We start from the raw sequence: 27,917 nt of genomic DNA, 5'->3' as shown, positions 1-27,917 counted from the left end.
AACAAAAACTTTTAAGATGTCTAGACAAATGTTGAAATCTATGCAGCATATATTTGTGGAGGTTTTTTCCATTTCCTTTTGACGTTTCTGCATTTTAGGAAAGTCGAAAAACACATTTTTCATGAGGTGCTTCTGCTTTTGAGACCATTTCATGGTTTCCCAACTGTTGTGGTTGTACTTGTAATCGAGATTCGTGATCATCACCCGCTAATTAAAGTGTATGTGCGTTCCTCCTGCTCGGGTTCCTCACCGATGTTTCTGACACACAACCGTGGCTTAGCTCCACTCCCCCTCTCTCCTCCATTGGCTCACTGACTTTGACAGAAGTGGGAGCGAATTGCGACAGCAGTTTGAGCCAATGGCACCTGCTGTGTGTCTTGGCCAATCGGGAGGGAAAGTCCCAGCCAAGACTCTCCTCCTGCAACTTCGCTGAATCAAAATCGGCTCAGGTAAGTATTAGGATGGCTGCTACACACTTTTTTTTTTTTATCTTCATTCTATAAAAAAACTTCTGCCTTTACGACCACTTTAAAGGGGCTGTAAACCCTTGTTTAAAATAAATAAATAAAGATTGGGCCTATACAATGATTTTGCACAGGGCAGCCCTGATCCTTTTCTTCTGGAATGCCCCGCCGGCACTCCTGACCCCTCCTGGAAAATTTTTTTTTTCTAGATGCTGAAAAAACGTTGTTTTATTTACAATGCCGAAAAATGATCGTGTGTAAGCGGCATTAATCTCATATTCGTGTAATGCACCAAAAAAGTGTGCCACCCTTGCGGTACTAATAATGGTACCCCAAATTTGCCAAGCAAGAAGCATGTTCTAGCATGCAAAGCTAAAAAAAGGTGCATGAACCTCTTGGCCGTGTTTGAAGGGAAAACCATTGCAATGAATAGGCTTTTCCAATGTGTGACGCCCGAAATGTGTGTAGATAAGATGAGCGTTTTCTTGACTACAGACTGACTGGAAGGCTGCATTCACATCTCAGCATTTTTTAATTGTGTGCAGATATGCCACGATTCTGCCCACGATCTCCAAGCGCCGAGGTGTGAATGACAAATTGCAGAAAGATCATTCGAGATGCCATTCGTTTGATTGGCACCTAAAATCACAGTGCGGTTCTGCCGTGATTGTAGTGCGATAATCGCGGCAACCCGCCTTGCGTGAAGCAGTGTCTCCTGAACTTTTATGTTTAATGAATGGCATCTCAAATGTGCTCCCCCTTCTTCTTCTTTTTTTTTTTTTTGTCATTCACAGTCGCTCTTTACAATCGTGGGCAGTATGGTGGCAAATCTGCCCGCGATTCAAAACGCTGAGATACGAATGCAGCTGAAATTACACAGCTGGTAGGCTGCTGCAATTACCATCAGGCTGATTAACAGCAGATGACAAAGCGTTGTACTGTAGAGCGCTACGTATTCTGCACAGTGTTCATTATTAATGTGGTCATCATCCCACACAGTGGCTTTTTTTTTAACACTGTTTTGGTAATGTGTCGCTGTGACCTAAACGGTGCATTTCATCATTTCCTTATTGCATTGTTTTGTTCTTTTGTCGACAAACTAAGGTATTATGTTTTGAAACGGGCAAAGAATAAAAGCGTACTGTATCTCCAGGCAAACCATGTGTCTGCTGTTATGAAATGCGGACTGCCCTTACGTTTTCCTGCATTGTGGTGCGTTTAGTTTGATTGGGTTGCTTAATGCAGCACGTCGCAACACACACACATTGCACACTTCTTTATGGTGTGAACAGGCCTTTCATTTCCAGTTTGATTCTACTGTTCGTTGAAGGTGTTGCTTTTAACACTCAACCAGTATAAAAAGGCTACAACATCAGTTTATGAATTCTGCACAACGCACACCCCTATTTACATTCCCAGCACCTGTACATTGCTTATCACAAATGGGAACAATGGCTAATCTGTGGTACTGGTTTAAAGGGCTGTATGGTATGTATTATTTCTTAAAGCGGAGGTTCACCCTAAAAAACAAGTTTCTACCATGCCATTCAGCATACTAGCGTCAGCTAAAGTATGCCTTTATTAAATTTTTTAGGGTGAACCCCTGCTTTAAAGAGGTCAGTTTTAAATGAAATATGCCAGCGTGTGAAAAAAATCTTTTACTTTCGCTCAGTGTGTACAGCTGTCTGTCCCAGGAGCTGTCTAATGACCGCCTTTTATGGAAGGGACATGCTGGAAAACCAGCATCTGATCAGTGCTTGCAGCCAATGGCTCCCCCTGTCTGAATACAAAGGCACAGCGGAGAGGATCGCCGCACCAACATTATTTTTCTATTATTTTTATTTTATTTTTTTCATTCAGCCTGCTGGGTTTAACAAAGAAGTCTAGGTTGCTTAAGTTATTATGCCATGTACACACGATTGGAATTTCCGATGGAAAAAGTCTGATGTATGCCCCATCAGACTTTTTCTGTGGGAAATTCCGAAGGACTTGGAGTTCTCTTTTTTTTTTTTTTTTTTTGACGGAAATTCCGTTCATCTGTATATGGAAGACGGACAAAAAAAAAACATTCATGCTCGGAAGCATTGAACTTCATTATTCTAGGCTTGTTGTAGTGTTGTACGTCACTGTGTTTTACACGATCGGAATTTGGTGTGTCCGTGTATGCAAGACAGCTTGAGCGGAATTCCGTCGGAAAAAAACAGTCAGTTCATTACGATGGGAAATCCGATCGTGTGTACGGGGTATAAGTGTTTTTTTTTTTTCTGGTAATAAAGATGTACCTATTTAACTCCAAATAATCATATAGTTGTTTATAATACATTCTGATTATATATATATATATATATATATATATATATATATATATATATATATATATATATATATATATATATATATATATATATATATATATATATATATATATATATATATATATATATATATATATATATATATATATATTTTTTTTTTATATGGCAAGTCCATTTTAAATGAATCCTTGCAAAGGATTGTTTTGTACAGGTTATTACAAGTGTTGTGGGCTACAGTCTCACTGTTTTGTACTGAGATCAGTACTGGCTGGTAAGGCCTAATGCTCACCATCATCCTGGCCCATGTGCATCAGATCCTGGTGTTTTGGGCAGCATAGGTACAATGGACAGCTCTGCTGTTGGTAACCTACCAAAATCCTATGACAGGGTAAAAAAAGGGCGGCATGTGCCCAGAAAACATAAACGTTGTCCCTGAACACACATGTTTACACACATGCTTCTGTGTTTTCTTTATTGGCTGAAACCACCAGGATTGATCCATATGGTCTGAAGTGCTAGTGCGCATGAAGCCTAAAGCTGGTTATACATTATACAATTTTCTTGTACAATTTTGTATGCAATCAAACCGACAATTGCACTACATAGTTGAAGGTAAATCTAAAAGAAATTGAACAGAAAAATTGTATAATGTATGGCCAGCATAAAGAGGTGCTCCAGTCTGGAGATAAAAAACTAAGTCAGCAGCTACAAATACTGTAGCCTCTGAATTTTAATATTGGGACACTTACCTGTCCAGGGATCCTGCCATGTCGTCACCCAGAGCCTATTCATTAATTGGCTTTGGGTGCCGTCGCCAGGATTGTAAGTAAGAGAAACCGGGCTTCCTACTGTGCATGTGCAAGTCGCTGCGCTTTCTGAATGGTCACACCATCTAGTAGGATCTCTGTGTGTCCCAGAAGGCAGCGGGGGGGAGGAGAAGGGGCTGCTGATGTTAGATTGGTGATCTTACCCGACAGTGGGAGTGAGTACCTGTCAAAACGAGGTACCTGGCCCCCCCAAAATGTGCCAAATGGAGGGTATAGTGGGGAGGGTATAAACAAGCAGAGCTTCCCCTTTTGGGTGGAACTCCGCTTTAAGAAAAACAAATTGTAATCTCAGATTAGTATGCAGATGTATTTATTTACAATTGCATTTATTCCGTCTTTTCTCAAGCCTCCTGATAGTTGTTACCAGTTCCTTCTGTAGTATGTAGCTTTTGATGCCATCCTCACTACAACTCCCTGCCATTAAGTTGTATCTACATGTGAGCAAGTTGGCAGAACAGAACCAGTCATTCCAGGGCTAAATTTGTGGAAGGAAAAACCTCACCCATTGGTTCAGCAGAAATAAGTATAGCTGGTCGTTTTGCAGAGTAACCTGTTGCTAAGAAATCTTCAGACTCATACTTATGGGCAGAGCAGATAACGGCAATAATGGGGCCTTCTACGTAATTCATCTTTTATCTTGTTGGAGCTTCCTTTGCACACGCACACATTCTAGTGGGAGATTAGCTACTTTTGTAGGATTTTAAACACTGCCATTGTTGGCCACCTGAAAATTCTAACTGCCACATGAACCGGAGAAGCTGGAGCTACTGGTGTATGTAGTAGTTACAATTTGTATGTAAATATCATGAAAGTGTTTTGTTAACTGTTGAATTTGTGCAAAAATGACCCTTTGATTGTGCCGGACATCTAGAAAGCTGATCCTTTCCTGTGCTCCCTGCTTCTGACTGTAATCAGTTAGCATTGCCTGGACATTCTCAAAGACAATATTGTCATTGACGGCCAACACATTTTCTTTTATACTAGGTTTCCATCAAAGTGAGCTCATTATGTGAGAAGGGTGGTCATTGCACCCCTCTTACTGAGAATTCTCGCTCTCTGGCTGGTACGCTAACCCACTATTTTCAACATTTTAAATGTCTGATCAAAAGCAAGTATAGAGCTCACGACCGGCGGGTCAGACTTGGTAACTAACCACAGCAAAAGGATTAGCCTGACAGCTAGGCCGCTGGTATTTTCAGGAGGATTAAGGCCTTGTACACACGGTCAGACAAAACCGATGAGAATGGTCCGTCGGACTGTTTTCATCGGTTCACCTCTGAAGTGGCCGTACGGCCTGATATGTGTACACACCGTCAGTCCAAAATCCGATCGGGTCAGAACGCGGTGACGTCAAACACACGACGTGCTGAATAAAACAAAGTTTAATGCTTCCAAGCATGTGTCGACTTGATTCTGAGCATGCGCGGGTTTTGAACCGATGCTTTTCTGTACTAACCATCGGTTTGGACCGATCGGGCAGCGGTCCATCGGTTCAGTTTTGAAGCATGTTTTAAAATTTTGGACCGAAGGAAAACAGACCGATGGCCTATACACACGGTCGGTTTGGTCCGATGAAACTGAACTTCGGTTCATTCTCATCGGTTCGATCCGACTGTGTGGTAAGGGGCCTTAGTAGAGGCAGCCTCCATGTTTCTGACAAATGTTGGGGTTTGCTTAGACAAAGCATAGCATATGTTGTATATTGGAGAAGGTAGAAGTGGTTATGGGTACTAACAGCACTTAAAGAACAGCATGCTAATTTTATGTGTCTGTAATTTTTTTTATTTTTTTTGCACCAAAAAACTAAACTTGGTTCCCTACCACTGCGATACAATGTTTTACTTGAGGGCATTGCCAGTTACTATGCTGTAATGGAGGAAGTGGGAACCAGTACAACCATTCTGAGTGTTGGGTACTGGACTGCATAGATTGTCTTATTGCAAGAAAGCTTTAGAGAATTCTACATCAAAGCAAAATGGTCATTACCATCAGACATGTTCATCTTTATAGTGGTTGCAGGCTATATATATATATATATATATAATTCTATCCAGGGACGTGACGTGATACGGAGCTGAAACCAATCCTTGTGTAGTAGTAGTCCACTTTAAGGCTCTGTTCACACTAGTGAGATTTCAGATGTGACTTGAGTTGCATGACTATGGAAATAACATTGTTTTCAATGGTGATCGCTCACATTAATGCAACTCGCTGTAGTCCCTATACTACAGCGATTCCAGCGCAATTCTGGCCCCATCGACTGTGCAAACCACATTTAAGTTGTATCCTATATGCACTGCAAAATTGCACTGAAAATCACATCACAGCAACTAAAACTAATATTTAACCTTTTCTGGCCCAACCTGTTGTCAAATGACAGCTGTGCAGGGCGTTCGTCGTTCTGTATGGATGTCATATGACATCCCCCCAGAATGCGACTTGGGGGTGGCCGCACACCGGCGTAGTCTGCTGATGACTGATTACTGTACCAGCCCGCTGCCGGTATCACATGATCGCTGTGACCAATCACATGACACTTGTAAACCATGAATCACTTTGATTCATGCCATCCATTGTACATAATTGTGTTGCTAGCTGTGATTGATCACATGGCACAGACAGGGCCAATCACATCCCAGCTGTAGCATGTAATTAGCTGGCCTACCACAGCTAACAGCAGTAGTAAACACTCAGTCAGTTTTATTCAGTTAAAATGGTTGCTTATACCGGTAAAATTCACTTGTATAAGCAATCCTAATGTGTTTACAATTTTTTTTTTTTTTTAAATCCTGATCACTTCCCCGGAGTAGTACAGTGTTACTCTGGTAACATCATATTGCCCTGGTCCACAGTGTGTTAAATTTTTTTTATAAAAAAAAATATAAGCATACGGTCACCAGTCAGTGTCCTTGATCACTGCCACACCAGTTATGATGACACTGTACTGACCTGATTATAGTATGTAAAAACATTTTTTTTAAATGTCATTTTCCAAAAAAATTGCAACTTCAAAAAAACTCGCCACACCTCTTGCTAAATACCTTGGACTGTCTACTATCCAAAAAGGGGTAATATAGGGGATATTTGTAGTGTCCTGGCTTTGTTTTGGATCATTGTCTTGTTGGAAGACAAATCTCCGTCCCAGTCTCAGGTCTTTTGCAGACTCCATCATGTTTTCTTCCAGAATGGTCCTGTATTTGGCTCCATCCATCTTCCCATCAATTTTAACCATCTTCCCTGTCCCTGCTGAAGAAAAGCAGGCCCACACCATGATGCTGCCACCACCATGTTTGACAGTGGGGATGGTGTGTTCAGGGTGATGAGCTGTGTTGCTTTTACGCCAAACATAAGATTTTGCATTGTTGCCAAAAAGTTTGATTTTGGTTTAATCTGACCAGAGCACCTTCTTCCACATGTTTGGTGTGTCTCCCAGGTGGCTTGTGGCAAACTTTAAATTACACTTTTTATGGATATCTTTAAGAAATGTCTTTCTTCTTGCCACTCTTCCATAAAGGCCAGATTTGTGCAGTATACGACTGATTGTTGTCCTATGGACAGAGTCTCCCACCTCAGCTGTAGATCTCTGCAGTTCATCCAGAGTGATCATGGGCCTCTTGGCTGCATCTCTGATCAGTCTTCTCCTTGTATGAGCTGAAAGTTTAGAGGGACGGCCAGGTCTTTGTAGATTTGCAGTGGTCGGATACTCCTTCCATTTCAATATTATCGCTTGCACATTGCTCCTTGGGATGTTTAAAGCTTGGGAAATCTTTTTGTATCCAAATCCGGCTTTAAACTTCTCCACAACAGTATCTCGGACCTGCCTGGTGTGTTCCTTGTTCTTCATGAAGCTCTCTGCTCTTTAAACAAACCTCTGAGACTATCACAGTGCAGGTGCATTTATACGGAGACTTGATTACACACAGGTGGATTCTATTCATCATCATTAGTCATTTAGGTCAACATTGGATCATTCAGAATTCCTCACTGAACTTCTGGAGAGAGTTTGCTGCACTGAAAGTAAAGGGGCTGAATAATTTTGCACGCCCAATTTTTCAGTTTTTTATTTGTTAAAGTTTGAAATATCCAATAAATTTCGTTCCACTTCATGATTGTGTCCCACTTGTTGATTCTTCAAAAAAATTACAGTTTTTTATGTTTGAAGCCTGAAATGTGGCAAAAGGTTGCCAAGTTCAAGGGGGCCGAATACTTTCGCAAGGCACTGGATATCTATCATAGTTTGTGGACTCGCAGTGTAGCCGAATATAGTTTGGCCTAAACATACGAAGAAAGATTATTTGCAAAATTTTATAATCGGAAACAAAAGCGTGTGTGTGTGTGTGTGTGTGTTTTTTTTATTTATTTAGCAAAGAATAAAAAAACCTTGTGGTGATTTAAAAGAGAAGTGTGGGGGTGTTTTTTGTCCACCCCCCCATCATACTTGCCTAGGTGGATGCAGCATCGGGCTGATGCTGCATCTGTCCCCTGACGCCTCTACACTGAGAACCGAGCGATCGAACGCTGCCAATGGGTCAGTTCTCCTGGCTCCCCAAACAGAGAGCTGCTGCCTGTCAATCAGCAGCTCTCCGCTTGGCCCCCCACGCTCATGGGACCGCTGAGCTGTGGAGGGGGTGGATTCCTGTGATCAGCAGAGAGTGGACTTCAGACCGCTCTCTGCTGAATATGGGTCATAGCAGTGCAAAATGAATTGCACTCCTGTGACTGTGCACAGGCTGGACTCCTTTAAACGCCACCAAAAGAAAGCTCTAGTTGTGGGGAAAACAAATTAGAACAATTTCTTATGGGTACAGTGTTGCATGACCGTCAGGGCCGATCCTAGGCAGGGTGCATTGCAGCCAGGCACCTGCAGAGGTGGGGGTGCCGAACATCTAACCGACTCTCTAACAGGAGCCCTCTCTGTGTCCATCAGAGAGCCCCCCCTCCAGGTCCCAATAAAGTACTCTGCTTCTCTTCCTGTTTTTTGTTTATTATTAAGAGATCATGTAAGCATCCCAGGTTAATGAAGACTTCGTAGGGGAGCATCTCTGTGGTTGAGTCATTGCCATAGAAACATTTGTAAAGGGGAGGAGTTAGTAAAATTACGAAGCCCATGTGTACACTTGCTGACAGACTGATTTTCATGGCTGCAATAGGCTGTTGGGTAGATTCACCTAGATCGCCGCAACTTTAAGGCGGCGTAGCGTATCGTATTTACGCTACGCCGCCTTAAGTCAGAGAGGCAAGTACTGTATTCTCAAAGTACTTGCCTCCTAACTTACGGCGGCGTAGCGTAAATGCGGCGGGCGCAAGCGCGCCTAATTCAAAATAGGCTGAGGGGGCATGTTTTATGTTAATGGGGCTTGACCTGACGTTTTTGACGTTTTTTTTTGGAACGGCGCATGCACCGTCCGCCTACATTTCCCAGTGTGCATTGCGGCAACGTACGCCGCACGGGCCTATTGATTTTGACGTGGACGTAAATCCCTATTCATGGACGACTTACGCAATTGACGTTAACATTTCGAATTTCGACGCGGGAACAGCGGCCATACTTAACATTACTATTCCATCTATTTGATGGAATAACTTTAGGCCTGCTAATGCGTTACGTAAACGGCGTAAATGTACTGCGTCGGCCGGGCGTACGTTCATGAATAGGCGTATCTACTGATTTACATATTCTACGCCGACCGCAATGGAAGCGCCACCTAGCGGGCGGCCTAAATATTGCAACCTAAGATAGGACGGCGCAAGCCGTCGTATCTTAGATATGTTTAAGCGTATCTCTGTTTGAGAATACACTTAAACATAGGTCGGCGCAGATTCTGAGTTAGGTCGGTGTATCTACTGATAAGCCGGCCTAACTCTACCTGAATCTAGCTATGTATTCCTACATTAGAATTTTGTGTCCATCCATAGTCTTTACAGAATCAGATGATGGTGTCATTCAGTCAGTCTCCATAATCTAGAACCAGTAAATGATTGTGGAATCCAGGTGACCTCTGTTCTAGCCCCCTAAACACTGTTGTTTTGGATGGAGATGATCTTTAATATTCCACTAGCTAGTAATTGAGGGTTAAAGGTCCCTTTCAGTTCAGAATGAATTGGCATTTTTGCTAAAAAGTCCTAAGATGGAGTAGTAAACAGTTTGTTGTATTTGCTGCCAGCGTCCCATAACTCTTTCGTCTTCTTGGTGGAGGTGGAACGTGCTGTATATAGTGAACTTTAATCTTTGTATACCACAGTGCTGTGGTCTAGTGTGCATTGACCCTGATTTTCTAAAGCATGTTCACTTTCAAAGTGAACTTTCACTTATCCTAATGAATGAGGAAAAAAAAGGTGGTGAACATTTACACTAAAACCCCCATACACACTATTGGGTTTTCTGCAGATTTACCAAAATCACATAGTGCAAGGGCCTGTCTGATTGCATACAAATTGAAACTCTTAAGGTTTGACCTCCAATTATATGGTTTTGGGAAATCTGAAGACAAAAATGCCTGCAGAAAATCTAGTGTATGGGGCTTTAGACTACCCAAGCATGTCATTTTTTTTTATTTATTTATTTTGATCGCACATGATTGGATGATTGAAGTCGCCTCATTCACTAAGCTAATTCCCTTTTGCATAGAGAAAATTCCCTTATCTTTGTGACTAAGATGAAGTTGTACTGATTTCAATCATTCGTGTGCATGCAAAAATAATTTTTTTGTGTGTCTGTGTTTTTTTTATTTTTGTTTTCCTTGTACGTGATTGGGATGCAAAGTAATTTTCACTTTGTTCACCTTATTTATAAAGATAAGTACGATTTGAAAATACCTCTCTGTGTAAATACATATATTGTCCCCACTAATTTTATTATATTTTTTTAATTTTAGAATTTATTTTTTTAAGCCTGGTGCTGTACTTCTCTAGCTTCCGTCGGGGATCACACAGTCTTTTTCTCCAGTGCCTGGTGGTGGGACTACATGTTCCATGACCCTTTGCACTGTACATTTATAATTTGCATATTTAAAGAAGTAGCGGCGAGTTTTTGCTGGTGTCTCTGCCCTCATATTAACGCCATCGAAAAGCAGCAGAAGAGTATGTGTGTGATTTCGGTTTTTACGTGTGTGTGGTGGTGGTGGTGTTTGTTTTTTGTTGTTTTGTGCCATTCTTTTAATAATCCTTTTATAGTACATAGTTTTTACTATAGATATCTACCTTTTTTGTAGATTTCAGTGACATGATGAACTTTCGATCCCAGCTGGTGGGCTAATTAAAGTTCCCAATCAGGTCCAGCCTCTCTGTATGTGTGTCGGCGCACAGAGCGGCTGGATGTATTATTGTAGTTCTTTAAGGTGGCTCCATTGAGACAATTGCAAGTATTGAGAGCCTGTGCAAAAATTGAAAATCTGTTAGCAATGCAATAAAAAGAAAAGTATATTATCAAGCTGGGTTAACACTATTGCGAATTGGAGGAGAGTTTTCCCCGCATCCAATTCGCCTAGCAGGAGATTGTGACCGACTCCCTATGGAGCCGGTTCACACATCTCTGCAGCGGCTCTGGTGTGGATTGCACAAGAGTCCTGTGCGTTTCAGGTCCAAATTCAGACTGAAATCGGACCTGAAACGGTAAATGGAGACGCACCGGACTTCCGCTGGGAGCCGCTGCGTGTTCTTGTGTGAACCCAGCATCACGGAAACTTACATGGTGGCAATGTGATGGTACTTTTTTATTTAGGTTTAATAGTGAACAACATGCTCTACCTTTTGTAGTAAATCCACCCCATTGTCGGCACAGCATATGCCACCAACATAGATGGTGTCTGTTTTTGCAGGCTTGAATTTGAATTGGTATATTCCTGAACATAAAGCGAAACGCTGACATGATGATAAAGTCAGGGTTTGACAAATTTGCTTGGAATCTAGGAGCCAGCTAAAAAAGTTAGGAGCCAGAAAACGCTCCCCGTCCCGACGAGCTCGCGTGCAGAAGCGAACACATACGTGAGTAGCGCCCGCATATGTAAATGGTATTCAAACCACACGTGAGGTATCGCCGCGATCGTTGGAGCGACAGCAATAATTCTAGCCTTAGACCGCCTCTGTAACTCAAAACATGCAACCTGTATTTTTTTTTTTTTAACGTCGCCTATGGAGATTTTAAAGGGTAATAGTTTGTCGCCATTCCACGAGCGGACGCAATTTTGAAGCGTGACATGTTGGGTATTAATTTACTCGGCGTAACATTATGTTTCACAATACAAAAAAAAATTGGGATAACTTTACTGTTGTCCTTATTTTTTTTATTAAAAAAAGTGTATTTTTTCCCCCAAAAAAGTTGCAAGACCGCTGCGCAAATATGGCTTGACAGAAAGTATTGCAACGCTTGCCATTTTATTCTCTAGGGTGTTAAAATCAAAAATATAATGTTTGGGGGTTCAAATGTGGGGAAAGGAGATGGAAATGAAAATTTTCATTTTTCACTCAGAATTGCTGTTTAACATGTAATGCAAACGGCCACCACCAGATGGCACCAGCTCACAGAAGGGAGAGCTTGGGACTTCACAAGGCCACAAAGCCGGGGGCCTCAATTACCGGCCCCTGTAATTGTGACCTGGCGACCGCCGGTAATTGAGGCCCCGGCTTTGCGGCCTACAACATACAACATCGCGCGGCGGGGGAGGTGGGGGCGCACGGAGGCACAGGGTCCTGTGTCTCCGTGAGCCCCCACCTCCCCCGCCGCCTCCCCCACCGCAGGCCGGTCGCCAGGTCACAATTTCTTGTTGCAATTGCGGCCTGGCGCCCGGATATTGTCGACCCCTGATAAAGTGCATACAATTTCTCTTCCTTCAAAGCTGCAAGTCGTGTTTTATGCTCTATCCTGCCTTTTATATTGGCTGTTCATAATTGAAGTTTTTAGAAACTTTTTTTTGTTCTTTTTGTTTTTCACTTTTAATACTGACTAGGCTACAGCTTGAATCCATTAGTTGTTATATGTAAGCAGAACTTTGCTCGTCAGATCTGCTTCCTTACAGTCTGTGGAAATGAACTGCCATAAATAGAATACATAGAGCAGAACCTCTTGTCTGGAACCAGTAAAGTGGGCTGACGACTGCATCAATTTTGGGCTCCTTTTCCAAGATGCCGGGATTGATCTTTAATACAGTCATGGTGTGTCATTATCTGACAAGCTGATCAATAATGGCATGTCATGAAAACTGTGCATTGTGCAGAATGGACGGATGAGACTGTCAATGCATTTTATTGCTCGATAATAAATGAGTTGTGTGTACATTATATTTATAATTGTATAAAGCTGAACTCGGAGTACAAAAGCTTTCATTTAAATATATGCGCCAATGGCCACAAAAGATATACGGTATATATGTAGGTGTGCGTGTATATAATTGCACACACAAACTAGTAGAGCTGCACGATTCTGGCCAAAATGAGAATCACAAATGTATTTATTTATTTTTTGCTTAGAATAAAGATCACGATTCTCACGGCGTACAATCTTTCACATTATACAACAAAAAAATTGGGCTAATGTCACAATGTAGAGAATAAGATTTCCTATTATCTGTGCCCAGTCTTGCCACACAGAGTTAATCCAGCTCTGAGCAATCCTCTTTTATTGTTCAGTGAAATAAAACGGACTTACAGAGAAAAACCTTGGTCCGTTCCGCCCCCTTGCTGTGAGTGACAGGTTATTTACATATCTCATGTACTAGCCTGGAGACGGGCATTATTTTTCAATTCCCACCCCCTCTCCTTTTCTGAAGTCATGTGGTTACTTTTTTGCATTTTGACTGGATGTTTTTTTTAGAAAAAATGCATGTTGACAAGGGGAGTGTAGAGGTGGGCGGAGAATCTACTGACCTCACAACTCCACCCACAGAGCTCCAGACAACAGATCCACCCACAGAATCTGCAGCTTTTCGGGTCTCATAACAGACAGAGGGGAGACATTTGACAGTAAGGATACAGGCAGGAGGCATCTATATCCTTATAGATCAGCACTATGGCAGTAGTTTAGAAAGGAGGAGGAGTGGGTTTACATTCACTTTAAGTAATTTTTTCCCAAAAAACTGCAATTGAAAGACCACTGCACAACTACAGTGTGACATAAAATATTGCAACCACCACCATTTTATTCTCTAGGGTCTCTACAAAAAAATATATAATATGATGTTTAAGGGTTCGAAGTACTGTAATTTTCTAGAAAAAATAAATGATTTTAACTTGAAAACAGCAACTCTTAGATGTTTGATGTAAAAGCCAAATTGATACAATGTTTAGACTTAAAGTGGAGTTCCACCCATAAATATAACATTACATCAGTAGTTTTAAAAAAATGTCATTAGTCCTTTAAGAAAAAAAACTTTTTTTTTTTTAGATGCCTTCAAAGTGTTGTTGCTAGGCAGAATAGTTAATCTTCCCTCTTCCTGCACCTAGGTGCTTAACCTACACCGCACAGACTCCTGGGAATGTAGTGGGTGTAACTTTCAAGGAGTCTGTGCACTCCCCAGTCTCGAAGAATCACGTGACTTGGACAGTACAGGTGCTGAAACCTGATCTGAAACCTGATCTGAAACCTATTACACTGCTTGTGTAGCACTGAGCATGTGCGAGATCTGCAAGGCTGAAATCCAGGAAGTCATACAGTCTGGCTTCATGATGCCCACACTTAAGATGGCCCCAGTCAATTTCTATTTTATAAAGTGTCTAAATGCTGTAACAACCTAACAAAACTGACCTTTTAGTTTACAGACTAACTTACAGGGGTATTTATATTTAAAAAGTGAAATTGTGGCCGGAACTCCGCTTTAACATTCGACTGATGGAATGTTTTAAAACTTGGCAGACTGCTCAGACTTTTGAAGGCTGAGAGAAAATTCTTTGCTTACCAAAGATCGGAAACCCTTTGTCAAGATTGCAACGGGAAAAAAATCGCAATAACGATCCTTGACGATAAATCGTGCAGCTCTACAAACTAGTATTTATTTGGTAATGATTAAGTGCTAACATTTGCGTGAAATGTGTCTACCTCTTTGTCCCCTGCTCCATCTGTCAACTACTTGTCATATGAAGCTTCAATAAAAGGATTTTTGGAAGTGCAGCCACCCGGAATTATTACTTCATAGTTTTTATTGTTCATGGTTCTTCTATTGAAGATGGCTGACCCGAAGAAAAAGGCAGTGTAATTATATTATATTTGAGATGGAAGTGCAGATTACGATATTCATTTGTTCACACCAACATTATAATTTATAACCTTCCATTTCCCCAGTCTCCAATAAATGTGCTGTTACCAGCCCCCTTTTCCTTATCTCTGTCCCATTTTTCCTTTAGTTCCTGTAGCATGGGGTTGGCAATCCATCGATCGTGGGCGGGTACCAGGTATGATGGGTAAATTCTGTTCCTTCCTTGCCAACCCTCAGAATTTGGACAGGAGTGGGGGCAGCATTTACTGGGACTGAACCTTTTTTATTACAGTTGTTCTGATCTCTTCACACAAGGCTAAAAAGTTGTGCCTTTAGGGCATGCTGGGGGGGGGGGGGGGGGTATATTAAGGAAACTGGTAAGCTTTTTTTTTGGTCTCTGTTGCAAAGTGTCATTCTGTAGTGACTTCTAATTTCTGGTGCTTGTTCTGCTTTTGGCTGGATGTGTTTTAAGGTTAACCCCGTACAAATTCTTTAGACGACCTTTGTCCACTCTGCATTTTAGAACACTAGCCGCTCAGTGTGACTTTACAGCGTGCCTGGAGAGCTCACGATTTGATCATTTCTGGGTGAAATGCAACCATATCATAGCGATGAATCCTCATTTACCCTTTCGGCATTGTGGGTAAGACTGTTTCTTGGACAAGCAGCTTTTCCATTTGTGTAGTATTATGTCAGTGGAATGTGTGTTAGGAATACTTCTGAAGTACACAGAATATATAATATAATTTGAAATGTTTAGGTTCTAATATGTGGCTATAAACTATATACTATATGTTGTTTTTTTTTTTTTTTCCTTTTCTTTTTTCTTATTTAAGTTTTTTTTTTTTTTTTTTTTTTTTTTTTAAGCAACAGGTTGAACACAAAAAAAAATGATTCCCCCATCCACACATTCGCTGTCGATGAGGGAATCGCTCTTACTGAGCTATTGTATTCTGGCGAGGAGCCTTCCCCGACGGCAGAACACAATTGTTGCTGGCTATAGGCAGTGGCACTGATCGGGGAAAAACCAGACAGGCTGTTTGTACACAAGTCTCATACATAAAACAAAAGTTGGCTGGTCCCTGCTGAACTGGGCCAAATTTTGATCCATGTGTGGGCAGCTTAATAGTTCAGTATTGACACCTTGACATTTAAATAAAATTATGTTCTCAGTTTATGTAGCTCCAAACAAATTACGCAGAACTTTACAATACTGTACATTCACTTCAGCCCCTGCCCTCAAGGAGTTTACAATCTAATATCCAGAGCTCACACACGGGCCAATTTTAAACAGGAGCCAGTTATCCTGCCAGCATGTCTTTGGAGTTGTAGGAGGAAACCAGATTACTCAAAGGAAACCCACACAAGGGAGAACTGTAGTCCATGGTAGCCTTGAATTTGGAGTGGAGAATGGGAGACACAAATGGAGGCGGATTGGAGTTTAAAGGGTAATTTCAACTTTGGGAACATGTTACAAGTTTCACACGATTTTAGGGTGGAGAAGTTCCCATACTAGCTGTTGCTGTTTTAAAACACCGTGGCCATGTGTGGCTCCGCCCACATTGAAGGATCAAGTGTGTGGTAGAGTGACAGGAGCAAGCAGGGATGAGTGGAGTGTGTGTGTGTGCGTGTGTGTGTGTGTGTGTGTGTGTGTGTGTGTGTGTGTGTGTGTTTTTTTAAATCGGCCTAATATATCGGCATCATACCTCGGCCGCCCCAATTTCTAAATAACGGCGACGGCCAGAGAAAAACCCTTATCGGTCGACCTCTAGTTTAGATGCACTCTGGTGTATTTTTGATGCGTTTTTTAGATGCACTGTGGTGTATTTGTGATGCGTTTAGATGCACTCTGGTTTATTTCTGATACATTTAGGTGCTCTCTGGTGTATATTTAATGCTTTTAGATGTTCTCTGGCATATTTCCCCTCCTCCCTTCTCCCTCCTCCTCTCCCCTCCCCCTTGTTCTAACTTTCCCTTTTTAAGATGTGCTATTTTTGTGGAGGGTACCTCCTGATGGTAGATATTCCCTAACACTCTATCCCCCCACACACAAAACTTGGGCTATGCAGAAAAGATACCCCGGCACTCTTGGTGAAGAGAGCTGGTGGAATTGTTCTCTTGGAGACGAGATGATAATCTCTCAAGAGATTGATGACATAGTGTACTCTCCGGTTATGATGGCTTGACTTGAAGATCCTCTCCCTCATGTTCAGTAGCAAATCAATTTTTTCCAACTTTTTGGTTATTTTCTTTCTGCACCCCGCTCATTTAAGTGCAATCCATCTTTGCTGTAGAGTAAGTAACTAAGTGAAAAGTCAGTCCAGGTCTCCATGAAGCCAAACCCCTCCTTCCTGCACCAATTCTTCAGCCACTTGCTAAGCTCCCAAAGCTCCTGCTGCCTCCTTGGTGTGGCTCGCTCTACAGGCAGTATTTCTGCAATTGCTACCTTTTTGGAGGTCCTTTTCTTCAATATAGCTCCTAAGTCCCAGAAATCATTTAGTAGGGCACTCCATTTTCTTCTAATGTTGTCGTTGGTGCCAATATGTATTATAACAGCTGGGTCCTCCCCAGCCCCATCAAACAATCTGTCCATCCGATCTGCAATGTCCCGAACCTGCGCACCCAGGAAACAATATACTGTTTGTCGATCGCGCTAATTTTGACAAATTACCCTGTCCCTTTAATAACTGAATCCCCTACCACCAGGATCTGGCTATCCTTTTCTGTAAGCTTGCCCTCATCTCCATGGGATGAGATATTCCTATGGCTGCCCTGGAAGCAGCACTTTGTGCTGGAGTCTCAGCATGAATGTCACATTCAGCTGGTGTCTCAACATGAATGTCACATTCTGCAGGAGTCTCATTGTGAACGTCACATTCTGGAGGAGACTAATTGTGATCATGAAATTCAGGAGGAGTCTCCCTGTGAATGTCACATGCTGGTGGAGCCTCCGTGTGAATGTCACATGCTGGTTGAGTTGCCATGTGAATGTCCTATGATAATACTGTGAACGGAGCCTTATAAATCCTCCCTGCACATCAATATTTTTGATGCGTTTAGATGAACACTTGTGTATATTTGATGCATTTAGATGCACTCTGGTATATTTTGTATGCGTTTTTAGATGCTCTCTGCTGTATATTTGATGCGGTTAGATGCTTTTTGAGAGGCATTGTGGTGTGTTTTTTTTTATGTGTTTTAGATGCTCTCTGGTGTATATTTTATGCGTTTAGCTACGCTCTCGTGTATATTTGATGCGTTTAGATGCATTCTGGTGTGTTTTTGATGCATATAGATGCTCTCTGGGGTATATTTGATGCGTTTAGATGCATTTGAGTGTACATTTTTGATGCGTTTTAGATGCTCTCTGGTGTATATTTGATGCATTTTAGATGTATTCTGGTGTATTTTTTATGCGTTTTAGCTGCACTCTGGTGTATTTTTGATGCGTGTAATTTTGATGGATTATCGGACGATATTTGGCTATTTTTGATGCATCGGCTAATTATTATCCAAATTTTTGCCGATATATTTAACACTGACTGCACCCACAAGTGTTCCTCCGCCCTTCTCCACACTCAGCGCGGCGCTTGATGCTTTCCAGAGCCACTGAGTGTGAGTGTGTGAAACTGACACGTAACTGAGAGAGGAGCTGTCAAAATTGAGCTTGATGCTGGGGGTGGGCAGTACTCGGCCAGGGTGGGCGTGACCCAGCAGCTATCAAACACCAGCCAATGGCATGGGATCTGGGCGGGCCGCTACGTGTATGTGGCCCGGCCCCTTTTCTTAAGCAGACCAATCATTGGCTGGTGTTTTGATAGCTGCTGGGTCCCACCCAGTCCTAGAACTTGTTTATGCTTCAGGCATTTTGAAGCTTCTTGCTTCGGGCGTTTGAGTGGAGATGTGAACCATCTCCATAGAAAATAATAGATTTTTTTCCCCCCTCCAGCGTTTTGGAGCTTCAGGCTTTAAGCTACAAAACGCTCAGGTGTGAATGGGGTCTTGGCCAAGCAATTTTTTCGTTGGGTCATTTAGATGTATGGATCCTCCTGCCCAGTGCAAATGAAAAGCATAATGGGCTAGTATGCATCGCATACTAGCCCATTATGTGCCACTAACCTGAAAAAGAATCCAGCGATGTCTCCTGTGTAGGCAGCGTCCATCTTCTGTCCCCTCTTCCTTCCGGACTGCGGACTCCGGCTCTGTGATTTGCCGGAGCCACGTGATGTCACTCCCGTGCATGCGCAAGAGAGCCGCCATTTACGGCACAGGCTGGGGAAGAAACGGCACTTAGTTTCGTTTCTTCCCCACGCATGCGCCATTAATATTTTCGGCGGACTACGAGTGAAATATCTCCTAAATGGCGCACGTTTAGGAGATATTTCCACTACCTATAGGTAAGCCTTATTCTAGGATTTCCTATAGGTAGAAGTAGTCAAAAAGGGTTTAATACCACTTTAACTTGCAGTGAAGGCGAACCTTGACAACCCAGATGTTTTAAAACTACATTTCCCATGATGCTCGACTACACTGCAGAGTGCATGAGCCTCATGGGAAATGTAGTTCCAAAACATCCGAGCTGCCAAGGTTTGCTATCACTGTACGGAATGTAAATAAAGGTAGACAAATGGCTTTCTTCTTCTTTTTATTTGGGTGAAGCTTTCGGATATTGACAGGTGCTGTAAAATATTGAAAATTTTGTAAACCACAGATGGGGCCTTATGTGTACAAGTAAATTGGCTTATTTTGCCTTCTCCGGTTTTTCAGTTAACTTTCTGTGGAATATTTTAACTCCTTTTTCGGAAGCTCTGACTTTTGCAAGCTTTTGAAGGGTGCAGCATTTTGGCTCTTTGTAACAGAGGCAGCTAACCGCTGCAAGTATTTGACTTCAAATCCAAAGGCAACACCCTTCACTCTTACGTGATGTGTATCATCAGAACTGATTTAGCCGCAGCGCAACGTAAATTACAGGGCTCACTTTGTGGTGATAGATTTGATTTGTTTGCATAGCTTGAATCAAGGGATAGTAGGAAGTGTGCTGTATCAGTTCCTTGTCGCAGACTTTTGGCAAGGCAGATACATTTACTGGAATGCAATGTTTAATGGACATCCTGTGTTAATTCCATCATTCCGGCACTAGGGAGATTTTCCCTTGCTTCCATCTCTTAAAAGAGCAGAGATCGTTGCATGAGAGGCACCAAGCAAAAGGTATGGACAGGAGGGACAAATGGGCCACAGTTCCAGGTAAGGAGAGATCGGGTATGAACAACGGTCATTCTTTTTAGAACTTTTTTAATTTAGACCAAAACCTAAATGGATTTAGGAGGCACAAAGGGCATCCAGCCATAGCATTAGGATTGTGCTACTATAGATTTTTCGAAATATTGTGACCCAAAGATATTTATTTTGCTTAAAGATTATAGCTGCACAACACAAGCCTTGAGAGAGGTGGGGTGTTCTTTTTCACACCCATGAAGTGGGGTACAGAAATAAGCTGGGTGGTGGTTTAAATTTTTCCTATTCTATCCCACTTTCATTTCAAATAAAACTATTGGCTGTAACTCGGTCTTAAAGGGGTTGTAAAGGTTTGTTTTTTATTTTCTAAATAGGTTACTTTAAGCTAGTGCATTGTTGGTTCACTTACCCTTTCCTTCGATTTTCTGTCTAAATGTTTTTTTTTTTCATTGTCTGAATTTCTCACTTCCTGTTCCTCCTCAGTAAGCTGTCCAGTAAGCTGTTCTAAATGACTTTCCACCGCTCGGATGATGGAAAGCTTACTGAGGAGAAACAGGAAGTGAGAAATTCAAACAAAGAAAAAAAACATTTTGAAGGGAAATGGAAGGAAAAGGTAAGTGAACCAACAATGCACTAGCTTAAAGGAACCAATTTAGAAAATAAAAGGCGAACCTTTACAACCCCTTTAATCATTGAGCATGCAATGTATGTATATTACCAGATGGGATTAATATTGAATATTCAGTTTTTCTTCTCTGTATCTTTATTTTTTTTAACATAAAAGTTCCCAATCCTGTTCCATTTATCTTGATGGAATTAGAATTCATTTTTATGTTCTCTTTGGTTAGATGAAAAAGCTAAATTTTGCACGTTTTTCCCACAACTTCTCATTTCACCAAAATAGCTCCTGTCTGTCAATAACAGTTTTTTTGTATATAGTATTTATTACAAATTTAGTCTGTTTTGTGTGTTTACACAAGTTTTGTGTGTTTACACAAGAAGCTTTCTTATTCATTGCCAGAGACTTGTACTTACTGATGCCCAGCATAGAGATCCAGTGTGGCCGATATTCTGGGTCAGGGCTGTAGAATTGTCTCCCTCCTTCTGCTTGTGTGTTTTTCCACTTTTTCTGGCAGAAAATGCTTTGAAACATTAATTTTCACCATATGACAAATACATCCTTTGTCAAAGGAGGATTATAGGGGAGTCTTTGCTGCGTTGTAATATTTAGCTTTCCATCATACACTTACGCCAGAGGAGCCACAGAGAGAATCTTTCAAACCATCAACAATAACCTACTGTCACAGTTGCCATATCGTACACCGGAGATGTGCTCACTGAACACAGTTAATACCTGTTTAAGTATTTTCTCATTAATTTTGCATGAATCTAACACACGCATTGGTGACATCCCTCTCATCTAAACCACCAGCTATATCCAGTGGAGCTAAATGTTTTTGAATCTATGCTCAGGCTTGTAATTTACCTTTTTTAGATCAGGGGTGTCCAACTTGCGGCCCATGACGGCACAGTGACTGCGTTCAGTGAGCACAGTGGCAGCAATTGATGGCACAGTGGCTGCTTTGAGCACCAGCCGCCACTGACTACTAGAAATAATATAACCTATTATATACCGTATCGTATATCTGCACCATTACGTGGACTGCAAATTTGCCAAATTATGAAAACATTAAAGTGACTAATGAGCATTACCATACCATTTCAGCATTCATTATGGTTTATGTACATTGATTTGAAATGAATACTTTTTTTTTTTTTTTTGTATGATTTTTGATTTTGCTCATCACTGCCCCGCGCATGCAGCCATGCTCTGACCCTCTCTTGTATCGTGTCCGCAGTCTCTGATTCTCTCTAGTATCATGTCTGTGACCCTCTCTTGTAGTATTTTGGGGTCAGTCTGTAGATCCTCTTTTTAGTTGTCTGTTGTGTTTACACTTATGCAGAGAGTGTGTGTGTGTGTGTGTGTGTGTGTTTTTTTTTTTTTTTTTTTAAAGAACAAATAATATATAAAAAAACAAAGTTCTTCTGACTGCTTGAATTTTTTGGATGAAAACCGTGCGCAGTAGTCGTGATGTATTGCGTAATCAGATCAAATCGTGGACAGGATAATCCGAATCGAATTGTGAGGCCAGTGAAGATGTGCACCCCTAATACCTAGAGAATAAAATGGCGGTCATTCCAATACTTTGTGATACCGTATATGCGCAGCGGTATTACAAGCGCAATTTATTTGGTACAAATAAAATAAGACGACAGTAAAGTTAGCCCAATTATTTTCTATATTGTAAAAGATAATGTTATGTCAAGTAAATTGATACCCAACATGTCATGCGTCAAAATTGAACTGTTCGTGGAATGGCGACAAACTTTTTTTTCTTTAAAAAAAAAAAAATAACATTTTGGTCACTTTTTATTCCTATTACAATGAATATTTGCCTCACTCGGCATTCGGTCTCACAGGGGAGAGGATCCAATCATCAGAGGAGGGAGGAGAGGACGTGATCGTGTCTGCCGCTACTGACAACTCCGGTAAGCGGCAGAGACGACCTGAGTGCAGCGGGAGTGCAGCCGCTGATAAAAGTGATTTTGCGGCAAATCCATCACATTGCATGCATTTTATGTTGCCCTCTTTTTTTTATTTTTTTTGAATATTATATATATATTTTTTTTAGTTTTATAATTGCTACTCCGATACATTATCTTTATCGGTGATCATTGGCTTGTAATCTGTCAGACTTTTTCTGCTCATCAGATAGCCTTAAGCCTAAACAGTGAAGTTTTATTTATTTATTTATTTATTTATTTTTTCATTCCACCCAACAGGCTAAAGGAAAAAATGCTGAAGAGCTCGGAAGAGATTCTGTACTAGCAATCCAATGTTAGTACAGCGATCTACCCCACTGAGCTATTGTGTTCTAACAGGGGGACTGTCCCTCCACCAGAACACTCTGGTCACCAAAAACAAGCTGTCCTGCAGAATGTATCAGTTACAGAGATGAGACAAACTAACCTCAGCAGGGGTGCTTATAATGATCATTTTTTATTTATGTAAAACCTTAAGGCCCCTTTCACACCTGCGGACCGTATGTCCGTTTTTCATCCATCCATCCAATTTCGGATGAAAAACGGAAATGCATGTATCCTATGGGATTGAGGATAAACATCCACTGACATCCGATCTCATCAGTGTCTGCTATGCTCCAATTCTGCAGACGGAGGAAAATCCGATTTTTTTTTCCATCCGTCATCGGATTGGATGAACACGGACAGACGGTCCGTGTTCATCCCATCCCCCCATGGAGGAGAGCGGAGATCTGACAGGGAGGTCCCTGCACAGTGTGCAGCCACCACCCTGTCATCTGCCGGCTCAGCGGGGATCCACACATCGTTCCCCGCTGATCAAGTGTTTGTTAAAGGCACAGATCCTCGCAGGATCCATTTGTGTGAAAGGGCCTTTATCCCAAAAGGGCAAAAAACTGTTGCTGTAACTGCTTATAAAATATTAGCTGAAGTTTGGATTCAATTAGTGTATTTAAATCTGCTAGTACATTTAACATTACCCTCCCCCCAGACTATATAAAATCATAAACAATCCATTGCCATTGGCCTTAAAGAATCTCGGCAGGGTGATTGAAATCTTGGAAACCTGACCTGTTGGGGTGCCTGAGGACTGAGATTGGGACTCGCTGCACTGGACAAATGAATGGTTTTCCCATATTCAGGATTCTACCTGTGGTGCTGAAGAGGAGTGGGGGGCACAAAAGCCAAGATTCAAGTGTAAAAGAAGGATGGAGGGTCACGATATTTTCTGAGTTGCAGATCTTCTAAAATGTTTTAATGATGTTATGGTGTATGGATTGTTTACATAAGAATGGTGCCTAGTTGAGTTCTTCTTAGGCATTTTAATGTGGAAATTGGCAAGGGTGCTTCTCTTTGTATATTTGAAATGAACAATACAAAACTGGGGAACAGGTTGATAAATCAGCCCATCCAACACATGAATGTCGCGATCGGTTGTTTGTATTCTGTCACTGGTGCTAAGCAGAGCTGAGTTAAGTGTTGTTTTTGCAATTTCCTGTCGATCTTTCATATCATCCTTTAAAAGTGTATTTTTTCCGATATAAACTGCCCTTGCTAAAATAGGACGATGAGATAAACACGGTAAAACTGTCATTTCCTAAATGGATTGTGTCCAGTAACTCCACAAGACAGTTTGTTTGTAATTGTGTCGCATTAAGACGACATTGTGAACTATGTCTCTGTAGAAAAGGCCCGGAGTTCAGCATCCAGTGGGATCGAGATTGCAGTCTTGAGTAGAAGGGGAAACTGCAGATTGATCTTCTGGCCATGGATGTAATATCAATTCAAGTGTTGTCTTACTTTAACTTTAGGAAGTGAACCATTAACTTCAATTATGATTTCTCTTGTGCTTGACAGTGCCCTGGAGAAGAGAACCGCGTTGGGACGCGTACGGTGTATGTGGGACACAGGCCAGCTTCAGAAACCGATGCTTACATTGCGCCAAAATTCAGCGATAACAGGATTGTCTCATCTAAGGTTGGTTCATTCTATTTATGTTCCAGGGAAACGAAGCTGTCATTTCAGAACGACTCCTATCACTGCTGTAAAGCTTGTCTGGAAGTCATATTTTTTTTTTACTTTCGCTTTTTGTCTGGCTGCTAACCAGATAGATGTAAATTCTCTTTCTAGCAGCGTTCTGTGTGTCAGACATTTGTACTTGTATATATTTTTGTTATCCAACTTCAGAGATTTGCATTAATGATAAGCACCCTACAGTTGTTCATTCATTAGAAAATGATAAGAGGGTGCCATAACATAAGTGGCCTGGAATGGTAGTTTTCTGGCAGTGTCTGACTTGGACCCCTTTCACACTTGGGCGATTTGCAGGCACTATTGCGCTAAAAATAGCGACTGCAAACCGACCTGAAACACTGGCTGCTGTTTCTCCAGTGTGAAAGCCCGAGAGCTTTTACACTGGAGCGGTGCGCTAGCAGGACTGCTCCAAAAGTGCTGCTAGCTGCAATGGGAAACCGCAGCTATACTGCCGGCAATGCGCATTGCCGGTGGTATTAACCCTTTTTTGGGAAACCGCAGCTATACTGCCGGCAATGCGCATTGCCGGTGGTATTAACCCTTTTTTGGCCACTAGTGGGAGGTTAAAACGGCACCGCTAGCGGCCGAATACCGCCGCAATTCCGATGGTAAAGCGCTGCTAAAAATAGCGCCGCTTTACCGCCACTGCACCTCCCGCCCCGGTGTGAAAGAGGCCTTGGTGATGGTAACACACAGGGATATGTTTACTAAAACTAGAAAGTGCAAAATCTGGTGCAACTGTGCATGGTAGCCAATCGGCTTCTAACTTTCTAGTGATTGTAAAGCTTCACTTTTTTTTTTTTTTAAATAACAAACATGTCATACTTGCCTCTACTGTGCAGCTCATTTTTGCACAGAGTGGCCCCGATCCACGTCTTCTGGGGTCCCTCGGCGGCTGTCTCGGCTCCTCCCCGCATCAGCTAACCCCCCTGGGAAGCGCTCTCCCAAGGGGGTTACCTTGCGGGCGCATTCCCGAGTCCTGTATCCGGCGTCCATAGCCGCCAACTACAGGATTCGGCCCCGCTCCCCAGCCCTCGCGTCATTGTAGTTGATTGACAGCAGCGCGAGCCAATGGCTGCACTGCTATCAATTTATCCAATGAATAGAGGAAGGGGAGGTTTTTGGGACTTTGAATGAGATGCGTTTTTTAGCAATATGCAATTGTTCAAAAATAATTAAATTATATATATATATTAGTGCTGTCAAGTAAACGCGTTATTGACGGCGTTAACGCAGACCCGTTTTAACGCCGTCAATAACTTTATCGCGCGATTAAGACGTTTGAAAATTAAATCGTTATATTTTATATTGGACAAAGTCGCGCCATCCTACCGACACTGCCTGTTATTTTTTTTTTGTCAGCACTCGGCACGTACCTCTTAATCTTCTTCACCCGATGGCGTTCCCGCGGGAGTGGGCGTTCCCAAGCACTGCCTGTGATTGACAGGCTTCCGAACGGCGCATACTGCGCGTCACAGGTTGCCGGAAAAACCCGAACGTCGGTGCGCATGCGCCGTATAGAGCCGCACCGACGTTCGGGTTTTTCCGGCAACCTGTGACGCGCAGTATGCGCCGTTCGGAAGCCTGTCAATCACAGGCAGTGCTTGGGAACGCCCACTCCCGCGGGAACGCCATCGGGTGAAGAAGATTTAAGAGGTACGTGCCGAGTGCTCAGTGCTGACAAAAAAAAAATCACAGGCAGTGTCGGTAGGATGAAACTCAAAAAAATGCAGCGCTGAAAAATAAATGGTGAATAGACAATGATGTCTATCTGGAACCCACATAAATAAAAATGTGTAAGTCCATGGATTAATACAATAATCTTAGGATTAAATGATGTGATGAGGACACTATAGACGTGTGTGTCTAAGTCTCAATGAATACAAAAATATAAGTCTATAGAAGTGAACATAAAGCCGGAAGTTGAGATGGTCAATCAAATGACAGTGACAAGACACCCACGGTGATCCTAAGTGAACTAGAATATTGGTGTAAACGCCCGCCACCAGAAAGGGAGGCTTACCGGATGCGGTGGACCGATTCACTTTTCAATTTGATTAAATGCGATTAATCGTGAGTTAACTATGACATTAATGCGATTAATCGCGATTAGAAATTTTAATCGCTTGACAGCACTAATATATATATATATATATATATATATATATATATATATATATATATATATATATATATATATATATATATATATATATATATATACACATACATACATACATACATACATACATACATACATACATACATACATACATACATACATACATATATATATATATATATATATATATATATATATATATATATATATATATATATATATATATATATATATATATACATACATTTCCATAATAACCAGGCTCAAAGTTACCAACCAAAAAAAGCAACAAACCAAATTAACCTGTCTAGCTGTATGCATTAAAAACGGGGGTTTAGTTGCACGCATTTGCAAATACCTGTGTAAGCTGCAGGCCCCGTCAAGGCTCTCTGTGTACTGCAGTCCTAATAAGATATCACAAAAGAAATGCAGGAGTGGAGAGATTCATGCCTTCCAAACCAAAACACCACCGAAATAAATGCGGACCACATCAACCCAGGTCAGTTAGTCAATAAATGACAATGCACAATTAACTGTCAATTGTAAATCTGTGGAGGTACTTTATTCCACTGCTGAAACACGTCTCCATCCATCATATGCCTCATGTAAAGTCCCAACCTTGGCCCGGATTCATGTAGATCCGCGCATTCTTACGGCGGCGCAGCATATCGTATTTGCTCTACGCCGCCGTAAGTCAGAGAGGCAAGTGCTGTATTCACAAAGCACTTACCTCCTAAGTTACGGCGGCGTAGCATAAATGGGGCCGGCGTAAGCGCGCCTAATTCAAATGAGGATGAGGGGGCGTGTTTTATGTAAATTATTGGTGACCCGACGTGATTGCCGTTTTTTATGAACGTCGCATGCGCCGTCCGTGTACATATCCCAGTGTGCATTGCTCCAAAGTACGCCGCAAGGACGTATTGGTTTCGACGTGAACGTAAATTACGTCCAGCCCCATTCACGGACGGCTTGCGCAAACGACGTAACATTTTCCAATTTTCGACGTGGGAACAACGGCCATACTTAACATTTGCTACGCCACCTAGGGGGCAGCTTTATCTTTACGCGGCGTATCTCTTACGGAAACAGCGTATCTTTACTGCGACGGGCAAACGTACGTTCGTGAATCGGCG

General features: G+C 41.9%; 1 protein-coding gene across 6 annotated transcripts in view; it reads left to right on the top strand.

Annotated features, from left to right (window-relative positions):
* ATP11C (ATPase phospholipid transporting 11C) overlaps nt 1-27,917 on the top strand; it is a 188,156-nt gene that overhangs the window by 37,121 nt on the left and 123,118 nt on the right. For all 6 annotated transcript variants that reach the window (XM_040323788.1, XM_040323782.1, XM_040323783.1 and 3 more), the window contains exon 2: nt 24,486-24,605. In XM_040323788.1, coding sequence (XP_040179722.1) covers nt 24,486-24,605 — 120 coding nt within the window. The remainder of the gene's footprint in view (nt 1-24,485; nt 24,606-27,917) is intronic.

This window comes from Rana temporaria, chromosome 9, assembly GCF_905171775.1.
Source record: "Rana temporaria chromosome 9, aRanTem1.1, whole genome shotgun sequence".
In the NCBI taxonomy this organism is placed as follows: domain Eukaryota; kingdom Metazoa; phylum Chordata; class Amphibia; order Anura; family Ranidae; genus Rana; species Rana temporaria.
Note: the sequence above shows the minus strand (reverse complement) of the source record. Positions and strands in the feature narration are given on the sequence as shown.